The sequence below is a fragment of the Akebia trifoliata genome, chromosome 1, assembly GCF_017979445.1.
Source record: "Akebia trifoliata isolate Shusen 1 chromosome 1, ASM1797944v1, whole genome shotgun sequence".
In the NCBI taxonomy this organism is placed as follows: domain Eukaryota; kingdom Viridiplantae; phylum Streptophyta; class Magnoliopsida; order Ranunculales; family Lardizabalaceae; genus Akebia; species Akebia trifoliata.
This window is the reverse complement of record NC_141375.1, coordinates 25,045,534-25,065,247: the sequence shown is the minus strand read 5'-3', so window position 1 is coordinate 25,065,247 and position 19,714 is coordinate 25,045,534. Positions and strand designations below refer to the sequence as shown.

The 19,714-nt window shown below is 36.4% G+C and overlaps 2 protein-coding genes, 1 non-coding gene and 1 pseudogene across 7 annotated transcripts; 3 read left to right on the top strand and 1 right to left on the bottom strand.

Moving 5' to 3' along the window:
• Positions 1 to 1,200: 1,200 nt before the first annotated feature.
• Positions 1,201 to 2,506, top strand: LOC147411187 (PLASMODESMATA CALLOSE-BINDING PROTEIN 5-like). The gene is made up of 3 exons (XM_086445721.1): positions 1,201 to 1,927; positions 2,017 to 2,044; positions 2,179 to 2,506. The coding sequence occupies exons 1-3, from the start codon at positions 1,534 to 1,536 to the stop codon at positions 2,339 to 2,341; spliced, it is 585 nt and encodes a 194-aa protein (XP_086301847.1). The 5' UTR covers positions 1,201 to 1,533; the 3' UTR covers positions 2,342 to 2,506.
• A 4,363-nt stretch (positions 2,507 to 6,869) lies between these two features.
• Positions 6,870 to 6,943, top strand: TRNAI-UAU (transfer RNA isoleucine (anticodon UAU)). The gene has a single exon. It is a non-coding gene; the product is annotated as a tRNA-Ile (tRNA).
• A 1,030-nt stretch (positions 6,944 to 7,973) lies between these two features.
• On the top strand, positions 7,974 to 14,678 carry LOC147411185 (protein IQ-DOMAIN 9-like). The gene is made up of 6 exons (XM_086445688.1): positions 7,974 to 8,208; positions 10,293 to 10,416; positions 12,715 to 12,873; positions 13,063 to 13,290; positions 13,965 to 14,078; positions 14,165 to 14,678. The coding sequence occupies exons 1-6, from the start codon at positions 8,063 to 8,065 to the stop codon at positions 14,444 to 14,446; spliced, it is 1,053 nt and encodes a 350-aa protein (XP_086301814.1). The 5' UTR covers positions 7,974 to 8,062; the 3' UTR covers positions 14,447 to 14,678.
• Positions 9,677 to 19,480, bottom strand: LOC147411184 (transcription factor TCP4 pseudogene; annotated as a pseudogene). Of its 4 annotated transcripts, none has more exons than XR_015179184.1 (3): positions 17,632 to 19,479; positions 17,398 to 17,511; positions 9,677 to 9,695 (listed from the first exon to the last, which is right to left on the bottom strand). The product of XR_015179184.1 is annotated as a transcription factor TCP4 pseudogene, transcript variant X3 (transcript). The 4 variants fall into 4 exon arrangements; XR_015179180.1 differs by lacking the exon at positions 9,677 to 9,695 and adding an exon at positions 14,672 to 14,809; XR_015179187.1 differs by lacking the exon at positions 9,677 to 9,695 and having other exon boundaries at positions 17,173 to 17,523; positions 17,632 to 19,480.
• Positions 19,481 to 19,714: the final 234 nt, after the last annotated feature.

Sequence of the window (19,714 nt, the reverse complement as noted above, 5' to 3'; positions counted from 1 at the left end):
TAAAAAAAAATTATAAATACATATGATTGTTGGATTACCGAAAGAGAGTGAATCTTTTTAGTTGGAATTTCATTTTTTTAAGGTTAAAATTGTAAATATATATGTAAAACAAAAAAAGGGTATTTTCGATATAAAAAAAATATTTTACTATTTTTACCGTTTTGGTAAAAAAATTAATTCAAAAAACGGTAAATTTACCGTTTTCGAAATTAATTGCTACAGTATACCGTTTTCGGAATTAATTTCGAAAATTCTACCGTTTTGATAAATTATTCAATAGAAAAACTCATTAACCTCAAGAAAAAAAAAATGTGACGATTTTATATCACCAAACCCCAATAAGCAAAGCTTTCTCTGGGTTTAAGGGTCTTTTTTGTCCCATGTATATTTTCCTCACCTAGTTCTTCAGACGAACTTTATCGAACAAACCTCAAGATTGGATTTTCAAAAGATTTTGAAACTAATCAATTTTAGATGAGGAATATAGATATCGATGAGTTCAAGAATATTCCTCTAGAGAGCGATGTGAGGATGATGAACAAAGACAAAAAAAAGCATTAAACCTAAGAGAGAGAGAGAGAGAGAGAGAGAGAGAGAGTTGCATTTGGGAGAGAATATTTGTTTGATTTTGTTAATTTGGCCTAGAGGGGCATTTTTGTTTGAACTTAATACTTTGGTTTTATCCATTTTTTCGGGTAACGATCCCCTACTCCTAAAGAACAACTCAATATCCTTGGGATAAGTATATCCAATATTTATGTTATCAAGATACTCATAAATCTCAACCATTGGATTTTTTTATTTAAAAGGTTGGAATTTTGTGTTTTTTCGTGAGTCATTCTCAGGAACCAACGGATCCCAACCATTTTCTAAACTAATGGAATTGTGGAGCAAATTTCCAATTTAGTTAAAATACTTCTGTTTATTTAAATCTACCCTATTAACTAATATTTAATTTAATTTCTTATAAACAAATTACAAATAAGAAAAATCCTCTATCTCATTTCTCAAATTTTGGGAGTTGTCTCCCATAAAAGCTGTCCAATATGAATTCTCAAAAATAAAATATCCTAAAGTGTCTTTTGGGGGTAGAAAAAGTGTATTTTTTAATTTTGGAGTGTTTTTTTTTTTTACTTCAAAAAAGATGAAATTGAAACTTGAAAGGAGTAAATATAGCATTGCCATTAGAGATGCTCTAAGATGGTACCTGTTGACACTCGTGAAGATGTTCGTCGAAATGACTAAAATACCCTTAAAATGGAGGAAAAAGGTACGGTAAAGAAATCAGAATTGAGAAAAGGACAGAGAATGCCAGCATGAACCACTATGAGACTCTGAACTAAACTCATAGTCTGCTCTTCTCCTCTCATTGCGTGCCCTGCCCATTACCCCCATCTCCAACGGTCAGCTCTCTCTTCGAGAACCCCCTCAAGTTTAAAACCCATCTTCAACGGCTATATTTCTTCCCTTAATTCTACTCTTCTCCAAGAAACGCAACCCAAAAATAAAAAATAAAAAACTGCGAATCATCAAATGGCTACGACCGGAGGACCTCTTCTCATCACCATTTTCATCTTCACCTTAATCGCAATTCCTCAGAGATCCTCAGAGACAAATTTAAACAAGAATCCAGATCTCGAATCCAATTCCAAGGCCGATAATGGAGACTCTGCGTCTCAGAAGCTTTGGTGCGTGGCGAAGAACAACGCAGAAGATTCAGCTTTACAGACGGCGTTGGATTGGGCTTGTGGGCCTGGAAAAGCAGATTGTGGGCCCATCCAACAAGGAGGCCCCTGTTACCAGCCCGATAACTTCCAGGCTACCGCTTCTTATGCCTTCAACGATTATTTCCTGAAACACAGTAACGATGCCATTGAAGATAGCTGCAATTTTGGAAGTACGGCGGCCCTCTCATCCTTGGATCCAAGTAAGCATTTTGATAAATTAGGGTTTTGAGTCTTCGAAATCCAGACACCATTTTCTTCTCTGATTGATCTTTTTTTTTCACAATTTCAGGCCATGGGAATTGCAAAATACCATCCAGGTCCGTTTCTTGTTTAGTGATTTTAAGAGTTTAGGGACTTGTTCGTCATTTCTGTAGTTTAATTAGGTTTAGTTGAGAACATATAAGCATTTATGAAATCTTTGTGGTTGTAATTATGTGATCCGGTGTTACAGCAATTCCAAGGGGGTGACTAGCGGAAGTTTTGTCGGTTCAGTACAGGGTGTGGGGCCCAGTAGTGTTGATACAAGCAACGGTCAGATTTTTAACAGGAGCTTGGGTGGTGGGGCTTTACTCACCGTTGGATTGGTCTTCATCACCACACTTGTTTTTCAATGAGATATGTGAGGACTAGAGTAACACGAAGTTGTTGTATTTTTCTTTTTAGTGTTACTTTACGGATTTTTTTCTATTATTTAGATGAAAACGGGTGCCCAACCCATTGGGTTTATGTAATTATATTTTATCTGGACAATTGTACCCTTATAAAGTCTAGTGTTTTTTATGCCTTCATCCACAATTTTTAGAAATGTGTTTAATCAAACTGTTATAGATGAAACTCATTGGGTAGTAAGTAATGGGCAAGGCAGATTGGGCAATCGGGTTGACCCAACCCGTTCCATTAAACATTATGGCCTCCCCCATTTTGGAAGAAGGATTGCATATCTTCTTCTTGTATTTTGATTCTAATTTACCATGAATCTCTGAGGTTTTATTATTGTATTCAATGCATTTGATATGCACAAGGCCTGAGAGTAGGGATGTGAAATAAATACAAAAGGCCATGTGTCAGGTTACAAGAGGTTTCCTCCAAAAGTTTGAAGGGCCTGACAACGCTAGACTCACTTGAGAGTGTATGGCTTCAAATTCTACAAAGTAAGATTGTGTGCCTCTAGCCCCCAAGGGTTGGTGAGAGAGAGCCAAATCATGCCTAAGAAAAAAAGTAGAGGTCAAGTCCGATTTGAAGGAATCTGATGTAGAAGTTTTTTTTTTTTTTTTTTTTTGAAAGGTCAACAGGGTTAGTCCCAAACCAACTATAACCTCAGAAAAAGACAACATCTTTTATCCTAAGAAAGAAGAGAAACAAGGAGAGGCGAAGATCTACAAGCAGCCCACAGAAGGAAGAAATGATGCAAGGTAGCTAACCAATAAGGTGGCTTCTCTAAATACATGTAAGAAACTAACTGCATTGAAGCTGGTTAATAAGCTCTTGATCGACAAAATCAAGTGGAGGGAGGATGTACCAAGGGGAGCTCCATCTGCCATTTAGAATCTTAACTGCCATAATGGAGTCCGATTGAATTAGGATTCTAGAGCAACATTATAATCTAGTAAGCTTTAACCCAAGAAGAATACCTCGTATTTCGTGGTATATAATTGATTTTGGGTTTTCACACCTAGCTAAGGCAACCACAACCTCACCATCTTGGTCTTAAACGACAGTCTCATAGCCTCCTCTAGTTTTCGAATATAAACCATCAATGTTAAGGGCATACACTCCCTAATTTGGTTTGAACCAAAAGTAGAAAATACTATGCAACGTTGGTACCCTAAGCATGCAAGAAAGAAGTATTGTAGTCGGAGTCTTCTATCTCGTTTAAGGTGTCCTCAAATTTAATCCGAACATCTTCAACAATTTTTCGAAGCACTTGTTTCGGGCCATTGAATCTACCTTGATAGATCCTATTGCATCTTTCCCTCCATGTGTGGTATATAAACACACAAAAGGTCACCTTCTTAATTTTTTAGATAGTACCTCCTTTAAAGCTTGTAGAAGCTCACTCAACTTCATCAACCCACTCACCAATAACTCTACTTACCAAGCACTTCTTGAGAATTTCTGTCCATACCCATCTCGCGAAATAGTAGCCACTAAGAATGTGGTTGGTGTCCTTTTCATAGGCTCTACAAAGCCAACAAGTCGCATCAACCATTAAGCCCCAGGACTTGAGTTTCTTCAAGGTTTTTAGTCTGCCTTTGAGGGCAAACCATGCTATAAAACTGTCTAAGAATGCTACTGATGTTCCAAACCATGTGCACCTAAGCAAGATGGCTAGAGTGGGAAGATAGATATTTCGCCCCTGAATTAACCGAATATAAGCCATCTACATTACCCTTTCAAACTACTCAGTCTGGAACTCCAACAAGAATGAGAATTTGACTAAGGAAAGGAGAAATATCAGACAAAGGGGCATCCCTCCCTGCAGGAATGCTATGTATGATATGTTTATGTTTTCTAGTTCTAATAGAATTTCTACTTTCTAGTTCTAATAGGATTTCTATTTTTGTTTAAACTCATTCTTATTATTTAAATTACAATTAGAAGTGTTTAAAAGTGTCCAAATTAAATTTTAATAGGTTTAAAAAGTTGTTATTATGTTATATATATGTTAGAAAAGTTACTTTTTAGTATTTTAGAAGGTTTCTAAGTTATTATTATGAAGCTATCTATATAAGGAGCTCCAAAAATGAAATTCAATCAATTAAAAACATGTCAAAACAACTATCTTTTATCTCTTAGTTAGTTTATAATTTTAGTCTATTAAACATGATCTCTTAATTCCTTTTGAATTTATTGATTCAAACGCTTCTGCTATACTTACAAAATGAATGTAACTTTTTGTGTTTATTTTAAGTCCCTACTATTTCATTAATATTTTGGATACCTCCCTGGAAACATCACTTGTCATGTAATGGAAGGGGTTCTATTGAAATTTTGAAATAAGACAGTTGCTTCAAAGGTTATTCTGCAGAGGTCATGAGTTTGAATCTCTCCTTAATTAGGGTCACCATCAGGGATTTACTCTAAAAATTATTGTTGTGTGTCCTTACACGTGCTCTAAGAAGTAGTCGGGTGCTCTAAGAGACTCTTTTGGGGCTCGGATACCTCGTTTCAAGATTTAGTCTTGTGTGTATTTCTTTTTTGCTTATCATGGGTATCCACACCCTTCGGGTGAGACTTATCCCACGGTCACACACACACCGCCCCCTTGGAAAGTCTTACGTGCAATTGGTTGAGTTGAAGGTCACTCGACCCCTAGAGGATGACTCCAAGAATTCATTGCTTCATGGGGTTTCGAATACTTGACCTCGAGGAGCTTATCAAGGCTTGGCTTGCCACTAGGCCAACCTCTTGAGGTTGGTCTTGTGTGCATCTTAACATGATAATATGATTTTTTTTTTTTTAACTAAACAAACAAATAAGATTATATTATAAACCCCGAGGGGATGGCTCAATGGCAATTTCGAATCCAATAAGCAGTGAGAGTTCGTAGGTTATGTATTTGATACCCAGTATTAGCAATATTTCCTCAGGGCCCTCACTTACTTATTGCGGGCATTGTACGTGTCTAGAGGAGAGTCCTAGATGCCTTAGTTCCAGGCCTTGGCTCATCTTGTCCCCCTAATCAGGCGTAAGTCCGAACACCCATGTTATATAACAAAATTTAAAGAGGCCTTGTAACTCTCTAAATTACCGAAAAGTCCCTAAAATCAGACTTGGGTTTATACATAAATTAAAACCCATTAATTGAGACAGACCTCATAAGATTTGAGTTTTTATAGATAAAACTCATGATCTAGACAAAATCAAATAATCCCCATATTAAATATTGACCCTTATACTCAAATAAATGAGATTGACCCACCAACAATCCATAAAATCCTTAAAATTAGATTTGGACGAAGTTAATCTTTAGACCAACTAATCAAAACTCTTTAGTCAGGAGTATAATTGAAAAGTTAATTTACTCTAAGCCTATAAATACCAAAACCCTCCTCATTTGATAAAGGGACTAGGATCACTTTCTTTTAGAAAACAAAAATTCTCCCTTTAGAGAAGAAGAAACTTTCAAGCCCTCCTCCAAAGACTCAACAAAATTCTTCAAGAGATTCGGACTCTGATTAAAGAGTAAATCAAGCCTAAAACCTTTTGCTAAGAGTCAAGAAATCCTTTTAGTCGATCAAGCGCAAAGCAAGGAGAGAAGAAATCCACACAAAGGCTCTACAAAAAAAAAAATCAAACACAACAAAGCCACCATTAAGCAACCTTCTTAATCGATCATTCGCGAAGCCTGGAGAAAAGAAAGTTACATATGTCACCATCTCTATTTTGTACTTGATCGTTAATCATAGGATAATATTGAGATTTGTATCTTCATTTTATCAAAATAAATAAAATCATTTGGGACATTTTTTCATGAATCTCAAGGTATATCTTGAAATTTGTTGTCGATAAAAAGGAACAAATAAAAAATAATGTCATCGAATATGTCCACACTCCACACATAATTGACCAATAAATAAAGAGAGATTATATTGCGACACCAACATTTGGATTCTCATAATCATAATGAATTATTAGTGATTGCACTTTTCTTCTTTTTCAGATTTCTTTCTACATGTGAATGTAATCATTTGTGCACTCATCAAGAAATATGTAGGAAAATTGAGAAATCAACATTCCAAATTTCCTCCACAATAAATTTTATGTTCGTTTTAGAAAATAGTAATTATAATTTTAAATTTTAAAATTCTTTATGAACATTAGCCCCATATTATTTTTGTTTTATTTTTTTGTTTTTCATTTTAATATATATAAACACACCCCGCAAGTATATTACACAAACCCAAAAACTTGAAAGAAGAGAACCACCCAAACAAAAATGGTGAATGGAGAGAAACCCAAGCATTTTTAGTACTTTGGGGTGGGGCGTAATGGGAAGTCTTGCCTTTGAGTAACTTAAAGGTTAACATAATCAAATAAATGGTGGATGGGAATTTGAGAGTGAAAATCAAGGACTTGAGCCTGGGCCTTTGCGCTCATCTAAAATAAACAAATATATATTTAGTTCCAAATCTAGCAAATGGTCCCGTAGCTCAGTTGGTTAGAGCGTTGGTCTTATGAGCCGAAGGTCGCGGGTTCGAGCCCCGCCGGGACCAATTTCGGCTGATATTTAACATCTTCTAAATGGTTATATTTTTTGAAGCTGCTATTGGCACCCCCAACTTTTACTTATTACACCACAATTGGGCAACTTATGTCTAAATTCCGGTTTCGGCATACTGTTCATTTTAATTCCCAAAACATGCAGTTGGAGTGAATTCGTTATTATATCTATGAATTTGTAGATATTAAAAGTGATGAATTCATGAGTTCATAGGTTATAAAAATGACGAATGGTACGAGTCTCCCAAAACATGCATTTGGAGTGAATTCATCACTTTTTTAATCAATGAATTCGTTTGTATATCTACCAATTCGCAAATATTAAAGTGACGAACTCATGAGTTCATAGGTTATAAAAATGATGAATGGTACAAGTCTACTTCTGATTTTGGAACTGTTGAGGCTTTGAAGAAGAATTGTTACCTAAGCAAATTTTTTTCCAGCTACATTACTCCCCTCTACTTTGCCTCAAAAGCAAAGAAAAATTGTAGATGATCATTTGAATCTTTCCCCACAATTTTAGTATTGGAGCAATCCAAGTTCTAGTTGATTTAATATTTATGAAAAAGTGATAAACTTTTGACGAATTTACAATTTTGGTGCACTGTTCATTTTAATTATCAAAATGTGAACGTTAACAAATTCAGAGGTTTAAAGTGACTATGAATCGTAAATTCATCAAATTCAGCTCAAGAAATGGTAATTCACCCTATTGTCAATCCCTTTCATGGGAGTGGAATATATTTGAAGAACAACAGCAGAACCTTTATCTCAGATTTTGGCTTCAATACAAAAACTTGGCGTGGCAAATTCGAAGTCCCCAAGCAATGATCCACACCAACCTAAATCACTTGTCATCTTAAATCTAGAAGAAAATTTACATTCTATATTAGAAGAAAATTTATTAAAAAGAAGAACCATCTCAATCAAATGTATCTACATTTGTTCTCCTGTCCTTGTAATCCTTGTTGGTACTTGGGGTTTGTGCAGATCAACAACAACCAACCACCCACCTTTGCAAAGGGTTGGGGTGTCGGTTGATAGTTGAGACTTTGATATTTCAATAGAATACAGGAAAATTTTGAGTTACTCCTTTTGATTAAAAGCCGGAGATGGGCCATGGCAATATCCACATCCCACCTTTTCCTTTATCTTTCTCTCAAGCTTTTCTTCTCTTTTACTACTACTATTACCACTTTTCTTCTTCTTGTTCTTCTCCCCCAAACACTTCCTATGATCATGTCTGGCTTGTTCTTAGGTATGTCATCCTTACCCACATCTGTTTTTTTATGTTTATTTTCTTGTTTTGGTTTGTTTCTCTGTATATCAAATGTACCCATGTTCTTTATTTGCTAAAAGAGGGAGAGAAGAAAGAAAGTGAAGATTTGGTCACTAAACAATAGGTGAAACAAGATGTTGGAGGAATTTGGTGTGGGAATCATATATGTGCTCTTATGCTTGCCATAATTAAATGTAGGATCATGATTTGTTCAGTCGACCCCAAATCTCGGGACAAGGCTTTGATAATTTCAATTGCTTGAAATCGATCTTGCTTGTTTGTTATGATGACATAACTGCAGAAATCGATAATACGGAGTACCATCTTTTAGATTAGTAAATTGATAATATATGTTTTTGGGGAGACGTAGGATTTAGCCCTCTTTTTTATTTGATCTTGTTGCATCACCTGAATTAAGCTGATGTTTGTTTCATGATTAATATAGGATTGGGTTTGTTTTTTACGTCATTTTTCTTTTTTTTGTTGATAAATAAAGATCATTTCATCAAAGATCGGTCGAGATGGCCAATAATAAGAAATAATACAAGAAGAGAGCATCACAAATGCTAATCGGACCTAATACAACAGACTTGCTCCCATTTAACCAAAAAATCCATAAGAGAAGATTCCCTTGAACTCCCTAAAAACTTTACACCAATGTTTTGCATCATGTCATCATCAGCAAAACCTTATTTGTAAAGATTGTTTGCTCTTGTGCAAAAGAAACATTGATGGCACCAGTTGGGATATTTGGTGCTCAATGTCTCTAAAAATACGGCAGTCTGAAATAGTGAATCTTTATAGTGAGTTCAAATGTGTACCTTTAACAGAGGATATAGCCTTGAATAAAATTTGAATGGTAGAAATAGACTCATGTAGAAGATCACATGTAATAGGGAATTCATCACTTCATTGCCATAAAATGGGGATGACAGAAGATGTTTTGGCACACTGGTTCTCAAAAGCCTAAGAAGTTTGATCACTTAGAAATCACATCCATTGATTTGTGTTCAAAGACTTTAAAATGACTCTACATGTTTAATAGAGGTTAGAAATTTGTTATTTGGTAATTTTGGAATCATAGAGGTGGCACAATGCCAATGGTGGTAGGAGAAAGAGGTAGCCTTGTAGAGCGAGTATGGTGTTAGTGGAAGATTTCACTTCTATTGTTCATCCGACATGCCACTTGACATATGAAGAAGAAGGATAATACTGTTTGGTGGACAAAGCAATTCTAAACTAAACTCATGAATCTAAGTGTACTTGTGACATTCATACATGAGAAAACCACATAGTAACCCCAAGGGGTTGGCCTAGTGGCAAGCCGAGTCTTGATAAGCTCCTCAGGAAGAGTAGGTCGTGTTTGAAACCCCACGAAGCTGTTGCACGAGGGACTTTCCAAGGGGGCAGTGCGTGTGATCGTGGGATTAGTCCCACTTTCTTCACATCTGTTCTTATAAGAGGCCCTGAAATTTTATGTATGCCAATTAATTTTGAAATCTTTCTATTTGAGTCATCTCATAATCAATAATCAGTCATTATTTCCATAAAATCATAACAATGAACTCTGCCGGCTACACATTAAACCTACATGGAAAACATGTCCTACTAATGCCCATGTAAGTTCACATCTGATGTATATATTCTGGGAACAACTTCTTGTACTCAAAGATTAGTGATTAGGAACAATGTTTAAAATCTTGTCTTGAAGCAGTGTCTCAGTCAGTAGAAAATCTGATACTATCTCAATCGAAACATTACAAGACGATCTGAATCAATGCTAAAACATTCCGTGTTTCAAGGTCAACAAATTTTTTTTTTTTTCAGTTTTAGCTGAGACATTCCAAGATGGTACGTAACTCTAAACCATGTATGTATTTAATGTTTTTCTCTGTGCTTATCCATTTTTTCATCAACCTTGAACTCCCGCACTCCTTTGTCCGATACTATCGTGCATTATGACATGATTGACATATTAGTTTGTATTTATTAATCAGTTTATATTTTGAAAATCATTTTCTTTTATTTTTTCCGATATAAACACCATTGAATTTCTGTGCCAGGTATCTCTTATGTTTTATAGAGAGTCATCCAACATCCAGGATAAAAGGAATGGGCTGTGGGGATTGGTTTAAGACAATAATTAGAGTACATAAAGTGAAGGATGGTAGATCGAAACAAGCCAAGGTAAATAGCCATTATTCTCCCTACTGTTAATTGATAGAATCTTAACATTTGAAAAGTAAAGAAAACTATGTGAAATTAAAGAGTTAAATCATATTTTCCCATTCTGATTATTGATGATCTTACAGAAGGTTTCTTTAGGAGTAATAATTAAAGGGAAATTTTCATAAATATTATTATCCAATAAACAAATTCTTTGTTAAAATCAAAACCCATTTCAAGAACAAATGTTAATTAAAACAACTTACAAAAAAAAAAAATCGCACTCACAACACACAAGCAACTCAACATGGAGAAAGGAGAAGAAGAAATAATTTAATTAAAATAACATTCAACACAATAAAGGTTTTCTATTGAAAAAAAAAAAAAAGGCTTTCTCTCCCTCACAACTCTCCCACATTGTATAATAGAAAGCAACTGAAAACTAATCCCAAACCAACTAAAACCACTCTAATTCTTTAAGACTAACCATTCCTACTACTATTAATAAATAAAAATTATTTTAGTCCTAATAAATTTCAAACTAATCTTTATTTAAACATAAACTTTAGTAGCCTTCCTTAAACTGAAACTTCCAAGCATGATAATCTCCACTGTTTTCTTTAACATTGACCAGAAGTCAATGCTGCTTCATCTAGATATTGCTGATAGTCACAATTGCTAACATTTTCAGTGAATAGGCTACCTATGAACAAAACCTCGTCAATAACCATGACCATCCACACTCCCAATGTCCTTAGGTTATGCACCATTCTTTTATCTTTGCTTCTGGAATCAAAGAATGAGTCACAATGATTACCCACTCGTCGCCTGTATTTTCAAAGAGCTCGTGAATTCTATTGATTCTAAATGAGGTTACAAGAACCCCGCCTGCCTTTCTGTCCTCAAGGCCTCCATTGACCATGGTCATCTTCTCTGCTCGATCATTGGGAACCTAATTTACTTCTAGTTGGGATTCTCTATAAACCATATTTGGGTTCTTGAAATCTCATTCAAAATGAATAGAATTCAATTCATCTTTATGTTACTAGAGCTTAATTATTCATCTAAACAAACTGAGTTTTTGTGCTAATTATGTTGGCGGGTGACAGCACTTGAGAATAGGAAAATCAGATTCACAAAATTACCAAGCTACTCATCATGGAGAAAGAAGAAGCACTTTCTCCTCTTCTTTCTTGTAAACTCCCATTCACAATTGAATTTTCAAACACCTCGCTATCTACATATATTACAGAGTGGTATAGCTCGTGAGGACCGGTCATCTCTCTTCTTTTTTGGGGAACATTTTTGTGTAAAAAAAATCTTTGTATAGTGTAGAGATAATCGAGGTCCATGGCTAGATTATTATATAGATATCAATGAAAAACTATCCCAAAGGTTTCTCTCCAACATATAGAATATGGGTCTAGCACCAACAGTTATGTGTTAACCTTCCCTCTTTTATCCTCCACTTAACTTTACAAGGAAAACTTTTCCCTAAGTAACAAATAACAGAAACTTAATATGAACAAAGTAGTAAATGGCATATTTGTCGTGCTGATTTAAACAAACAGTGCTCAGATTCCAAACTCACCTGACTTTCCTATTTTAAATGCAGTTTGGACACTGCTTTGAAAACTCAACTTCTAAAACTCTAGCTGAGTTTTTAGTATGATTGGTTCAAAAAAGTTTAATGCATAAATTAAGTTTAAGTGGTCCACTAGTTGAGTTCAAGGGTTCGATCATAGTGATGAAATTTAATTATATGATACTAAGTTTAAAAAAAACACTTAAGGGGTAGAAAGAATGAGATGTGGTTATTTTATTTTTAACTTTTTTTTTCTTTTTCAAATAATAGGTGAATCAGATATGTTTAAAGGTGGCATCCTTTAAGGATTTTTTGTTTTTTGTTTTTAATAAATCAGATCCAAGCCATACTATAACCATGAAAGGACTTAATTCTTTAATATATGAGAAACTACACATGCTGGTCCAAGCTTTGATGGAGGAGTGGGTTTACATCAGCTTGGCAGCTAATGGAGAACTTTTTGTGAAATGCTTGCAAATGAATAACAACTACACAGAGGCGGAAGTAAATTTACCGAAAGAGGCTGTTTAACAGTCTAATTTAAAGCCACTAGTGATCTAATTCTAATGACTTTTATGTTCTTTCTCATGAGAGTCAATACTATAATTTAATCCCATCTGGAAGTCATTGGTCTCTAGTTTGATGGTTTTGGGGTTTTTCATGCTTAATGTATAACCCATGGATTCTAGAATTATCATGTGTTTCTAATGTTTTCCTACACTTGGTTGAGATAGGGATCATCAACTACTGAAAAATCAAATGGATTCAAGTGGAGGTATCGCTCTCGTAAGGAGTCAAGTAATGGTACTTATAGTGGAAATCCTGGGTTTCTTGGCCTGCCAATTGAGGATATGGCAGCAACTCGTATACAAACAGCATTTCGAGGGTATATGGTATATAAATATATTTACATTCCAATACACAAAAACATCATTCCTTGCAATTCATGACCTGCATTTGCTCAATAATTTTCAGCCTAGTTAATCTTGTGATTTAGATATAGTTAGTATCCAAGATTTAATGTGGTGTACTATTCAGTTTCATATAATGGTTAAATTGAAATATATTTTCACATGTGGCAGGCAAGGAAATCGTTACGGCGTTTGAAAGGAATAGTAAGATTCAAGGCCCTGACCCAAGACCATAGTGTTAGGAAGCAAGCTTCGATCACTTTGAGCTATATCCATTCATGGAGCAAAATACAAGCCCAGATCAAAGCTCGCCGATTGTGTATGGTAATAGAAGGTCGGATTAGACAAAGGAAACTAGAGAATCAATTGAAACTTGAGGCGAAGCTTCATGAGCTAGAGGTAAGACTAATTTTGATTGAAAATTCAATCTGATTTATACCATACCCTTTGCTCAATGAGAAAACGGGTCTGATTCTACAGGATTAAACATATGGGACTTTTAGGAGTGATGAAGGGAAATAAAAAAGAAAAGAGAGGGAAAGAAAATATAAATAGAATAAAGGTAAATAAAAAATATATTAAATATTAAATTAAGTAGAAGTAAAGAACCCATTTCCAACTAAACAAACTCAAACTCGAAAAGGATCTTTCTGATTTTCAAAGAATGAGGGACAAAGGGATTAATTGAGAGAGAGCTCTTCTTCTTAGTATACGTTATAAAATTCAGATCCAACTTCATATTCACATATGTGATAACTTGCATGATTTGAATTGTTAGATTATACTTTGTCCTTATTAATTTATTTGGAGTAAAAATAAAGCTGCACTAACCTTCCCTCTGTCCATTACTCCACCTAGAATATTTAGAAATACAAGCTTCTTTCATTTTATTTTCATTCAGATCACATTGATTGGTTGTTTAATATAGATCTGAGTGAAAAAAAATTAGAATAAGGTCAGTTTAGACTAATGGACGGTAATTTTCTTGAGATGACACGATTTTCCCATAAACATATTATCAGGATGGTTAAAGTCTTAACTCGTATAAGAATCACTGTTTCACTGCCTGACAGGTGGAATGGTGTGGTGGCTCTGACACTATGGAGGAAATTCTCGCTCGAATACAACAGAGGGAAGAAGCGGCAATTAAGCGTGAGCGAGCCATGGCATATGCCTTCTCTCATCAGGTATGATGAGTACCATTCCTGTCGTACTTCCAACAATGATGATGATGAGTTATGGAAGCTCACCATTTGAATCCTTTGACATGCAGTGGAGGGCCAACTCTAGTCTAAGCCAAGGATGGGTAGCCTATGAACTTGGCAAAGCTAACTGGGGTTGGAGCTGGATGGAACGTTGGATTGCTGCCCGTCCATGGGAGAGTAGGGTTCCTTCTCAGTCTATCACCCCAAAGAAAGTTCAGAGTAGGCAGTCTAACAAGGTTGGTCAAACCACAAACCCTCCGGCACTAAAACTCTCCATATCTGTTAAACCCGCTTTACCTAATGGGAAGGATTCGACAAAGGTGAAAGGACCATTACTACTCAACTGGTGAAAAAACCAGCCAACCAAAACCGAAGAAAGAAAAAAAAATCAAGCAAGAACAAACCTTACCTTATAGAACAAGTGAGTTTGATTAAAACAGGTGCTTGCTTAATCGTGAGTCAGTTTGATTGCAGAGAAGTAATGGTTTGCTGTGATGTGTGCCGAATAAAAGAACAGACCCATCCATGGGACTTGCCTGGTCATATTATTTATAATGTAAATAGAAATAGTAAGTGTGTTTCCTTGTGTGTTCAATCTGAATTGGAGGTATGGGAAATGGAACAAGAACATCCTTTGTGCAAGCAATTTTGTTCAATATAGGGTGCTGACAGTTCTCGCCATGGACTTGATTGTAGGCATTGGTCCATTGATCCTGGAACATAAGACTAACCTGGTGAGATACATTCTGGGCTATGAAAACTCAAGAATTGAGTGTCATTAGTAGTGTTTCAAGACTTGGGTTTCATTTCAGCTCTGGAACTAACTCAACATAGATGCAAAACTACCCAGAACTGAAATCTATTATGTTTGCAATTGTTCCAGTTCTTATCGATTCCAAAATATTCCTACTCCAACGTAATAAATATATACGATTAGAATTTATTATATATAAACAGTTCCAACACCCCCTCATATGTATAATGTATAACATATGAGCTCTGCAAGAGCGCATGCACGGGTAAGATGCAATTTGTCCGAGTCCAATTTTTGAATTTATAGTTAGTAATCCATGACTCATATTGATCCATGATGCAAGTCCATCTCGGCTCAAACAAAATATGAGTTGGATCCACACCAACGCCCATGGCCCATGGTAGGGCTGAACTCAAGCCTGGACACAATTCCGGCTACGATGCCTGACCAACTCAACTCAGACACAAGAAAGAGATCTCATTTTACAGATCCTAACCCACTATCCGATGCAGTACCTACCAAGGTTCGGTTTGATGCGTGATTAAACATTTTATTACAAAATTAATTTCCCTGTGAACAATGATTTCACGTGGGCAAAGAAAATTTGAGGCAGACATTCACATTAGCTGTCATCCAATTCTAATCATTTTTCCATAGTGAATCCAATTTTCCCCATGTCATCAAATGCAGGCAAACTATTTCCTTTAGTATTAATTATGATTCATTCCTAGAAATTGGAGAAAGTATCTCATGGGTTAAAAAATGTTCTAGGTTCAGGAAGACAGGAACCACTGTATGGCCTAGTTCAACAGTTGAAGCACCAAATGGTGATGAGTAGTGATGGATGCAGTGGTGGCAATTCGAGCAATGGTAACTAAGGCAGCAGGTTTGGGAGAACCAAGGTTTAAAATCATCTCAAGGCAATGTTTTGTCTGTCGAAAAATTCAATGTTTCGTTCTAGTCATCCAAAACTATAAGGTCTCAACGACACATACCAAAATGGTAAGAAACTTCAAACCATGAGAAGAATAGTTTAAAAGCCTAAAAGTTAACAAGTAGAAATCTCTCTTTGAGACCCATCACAACAAGTAACAATGCCATGGTTGCACTATAAGCAATTTCTTCACCACCAAGGCACCAAACACCTAACAAAGGAAATTCTCTTGTTCTTTACTGCACAGACTGATTGTTGGGCGCGGTTAATGTTGTTGTTCCTGTACCAATCCAAGAGTTATTACTCAGACCTTAATAAACTCCTTTGATTGCGATAGGCAGAATTTGAGGATTATTGTAGGGGACCATCCACTGCTGATTTAATAATCCTGTCAGTATAACTTTCCATACTTGAGCTTCTTTCCATCCTTCTGTTAGCCCTACTTGAGGAACCTACATGGCTTCTTTTATGTGCCATAAGTTATCAAGAACAGTGGCATTAGATTGCAGACCAAACCCCACCCTTTGGTTTTCAATCAGTAACATTGGGTTTTGCCAATCAATGTTGAATGTGGAGGGAGTTGGCGGTTCCTTCTACCACCTCTTCTCCTCAACCTTACAACATCACATCACAGACAGCTCCATGGATTCACTCTAAATAACATTCATGGCTAAAGCAGAGGAGCATAAACAAGAGTTCCAACCAAAGAATTTTTAAAATCCTTCCTTCATTGAGTAACTTATGCGACCCCCACACCCCAGATAGCTGATACTGATCATGGACAAGGACTTCTCGTCAAACCCCCAAAATCCCCACTTTTTTTATAAGGCTATTTGAACATGATAGAGATTTAAAAATAAGATAATTCTTTCAATTGTGGTGGTGGTGGGGTGGGGTGGGGAGGTGTTAAGGAAGATTTTGAAGAATGGACAGTTTACATGGAATCAGAATACCTAAAGAAAAATCAAAAGTGGTTTAAATCAAATGGTGGGCCCCAGAGAAATGACCATTTCTTTCTATTTCTAAACACAAGAAGAAGACCTGAGTTTTGTTTAGTATTCAACATGTGAAAGCAATAACCAGTTTAAATCAAAAGTAACAGAGAACAGAAATATATACAGATATGGATTTCTGATTTTTCTAATCCGGGTTGCCTCTGTTTAAAATAATTCTTTCTCAATCTTACTGGTATGGGGGTTTTTTTTTTTTGATAGGTAAAGATGGTTAGATGGGTTAGTGGTTAGCATAAGAAATATGGGTTCAAGGGGGTTTGAACCTAGGACGTGGGAACAACTCTCCACACGTCTTACCACTTAGCTTAGTGGCACTTCTTAAAAAAAAATTGGAAATCTTATTGGTATGGGTTGTGTCCATTATTTAACTCAAAATGAGGTAAAAGATTAGAAATTATCAGAACAAGCAAGATTTCTTGCCTGGATCTAACAATAGTAGAAGGAAATAGTCACAACTCACAACATCCGAATCTAACAGCAGAAAAACTAAAATCAACAAAAGATTAAACCCAGAGGGCTCGGCGAGCTCACCCAAAAGAAAAAAAAAAAAAAAAAAAACAGCTGAAACAAACAATGCTAGCTAATTGTGGATAGAAAAACCTGATTCCACACAGATTTGTTCTTCCCAAAATAGGCCATTGTGATTTAGAAACCGAAATCTCTTCTCTTTCTTCCTTGTTTCGAATTCACACCAAAACTCGTTCATTCTTGCTCCTGTTCTCATTTCTCCACCGCAAAACACACAAGTCAGAGCTGTCTAAGTAATCGAAAAATAGAGAGAAATAAAAGAATTCAGGAAATGGGTATTGGGTATTGGGTATTACTAATTATTACCTTGAGAAGGGTAGATTTCGGTGAATCTTGACTCAATGGCGTGAAGCAGAGGACGGATTGCTCGAAGCTGCGTCTTGCTCGTCTTCACCCTGAATTCGTGCTGGAATGTGGAACCCAATGCCAGATATCGATGATTGATATAACATAGGCATCTGATGATGATGATGATGATGATTGGTGGTGGTGGATGCAATAGGGTCCATCCAAGCACGAAATAGAGGTGAGTTACTGGACTGAAGGGGTCCCCTCTGTGAAAATAGTGGATTTTGGCCAAGAAACATTGGCGGTTGCGGAGGCGAATTGAAGACAAATCCTCCTCCTCCACTTGTATCTATACCAGCGTTCCAAGTGGCATCACAAGCCATAGGAATTGAGCTGGAGAACAGGGTTTGTTGGGCTGAAGTAGTAGTACAAGTAGATGAATGCTGATGAAGAAGAATTGGTTCTTGGAAGGATTGAAGCGATAGGCAAAGATCTTGAGTCTGGTCTGATGGGAAATTCTGAAAATTGATTGAAGCTGATGAAGTAGCATTAGCAGCCATGGGAAAGAAGGATTTAATGGTCTTGGCAATGGCATCCGAATCCAAAGAAGGAGGAAGGAAGCTTGAGCCGTTATTGGCCTCAGGTTCGTCGTCCGTTGGCCTCTTATTACTTGAATCATCGAAAGCTTCAGATTCTTCTCGGTCATGTTCCAATGATTGGGTCTCAATGGGGTGCCATGGCGGTAGCTCAGCAAGTTGACCAATAGCAGTCTTGGCCTTATCGATGAGCCAATCGACAGCCTTGCTGGGTCGATCGTAACCAAGGCGGTCCTGAACATCATAGAATTGGATAGCAGTGTGAGCTGAGAGACGTACCCTTCGGTCCCTCGGACCCTTAGCAGTGCAAACCTTGCTGTGTCGATCTTTTCTCCCCGTAGATCGAACAATGTGGCCTCCTTGAACCTCTACAATCTCTCCTCCTCCTCCTCTAGAACATCTCCGTAATAATCCCAATCTCGAAGATTGTCCTTGGTGTTGATTCTCTCCCACCATCATCATCTCCCCCAATGATCCATCATCTACTGAAGTAGGAGAAAAATAAGATCTTTTCTTCAGAGGTTGTGTTATAAGTTGGGTATCTGTAGATGACCCTTGTTGTGGTGGTTGTTCTTGATGGAGATGGGTCTGAAGATGGTGATAATGATTGCTCTGAGGATCCAAACTCAGACCCTTTTTCTTTCTCTCTTCCAGCTTTTGATTTTTTACAGTTTGATTTATTGGGTTTCCTAATTCTACCACTCCCTTTGTTGGTAAAGCTTAATCTTTTTCTTCTGCTGAAACCACAACTGTGAAACCTGATATTGTTGTTGCCTCTCACAAAAGCCCTTGCCATTCAACTCCCCAAATTCCATAACCCAACAAAACTACCACACAACCACCCTCACAAAACCCAGAAAAAGTTACTCAACTCTATTACCCTTTTTGTGTCTCTTATCTATTCTAGACATCTAATCTAACCCATCTCTCTCTAGTAGTAGTCTGTGATGGGTTTCTTAGTACTCTCCAACATCCTGCACAGATACACAAATACGAAGTACCCAATGGAACAAGAACAAGAAAAACTATAACTTACAAAGGTTCAAAAGATCTTTCTGATAAATCCTGCAATCGGTTGTCTTCTCTTGCACACTTAGACAGACATGGAAAGAGAGAGAAGGAACAGTGAAAGATGGGAATAGAGGGAAAAAAGCACTCTTTTTGGGGTCTATATGAGCCGTTGATCTCTCTGACTGAGACAGGGATTAAAGATCTTCCTGATAGATCAGCATTCTTGCATCTCTAACTCTAGTTTACGGTTGTTTTATGTCTTTAGTTGCTTTTTAGAACGTTTTTCTTTTTTTAGTTGATATTTGATAGATGCTTCAATTACCTCATCTCAAGAAAGCGAGACTTCTTTTTCAGCTTTTTCTATTTTCATATTAGAATTCATAGGGGACCAACTAGTTGCACACCAATCTTGAAAAATAAACTTTTTTTTTTATATAACCTGACGTTCTCGTGACTTTTTTTTCTCCATTAGTGTAAATTGTAAATATACTTAT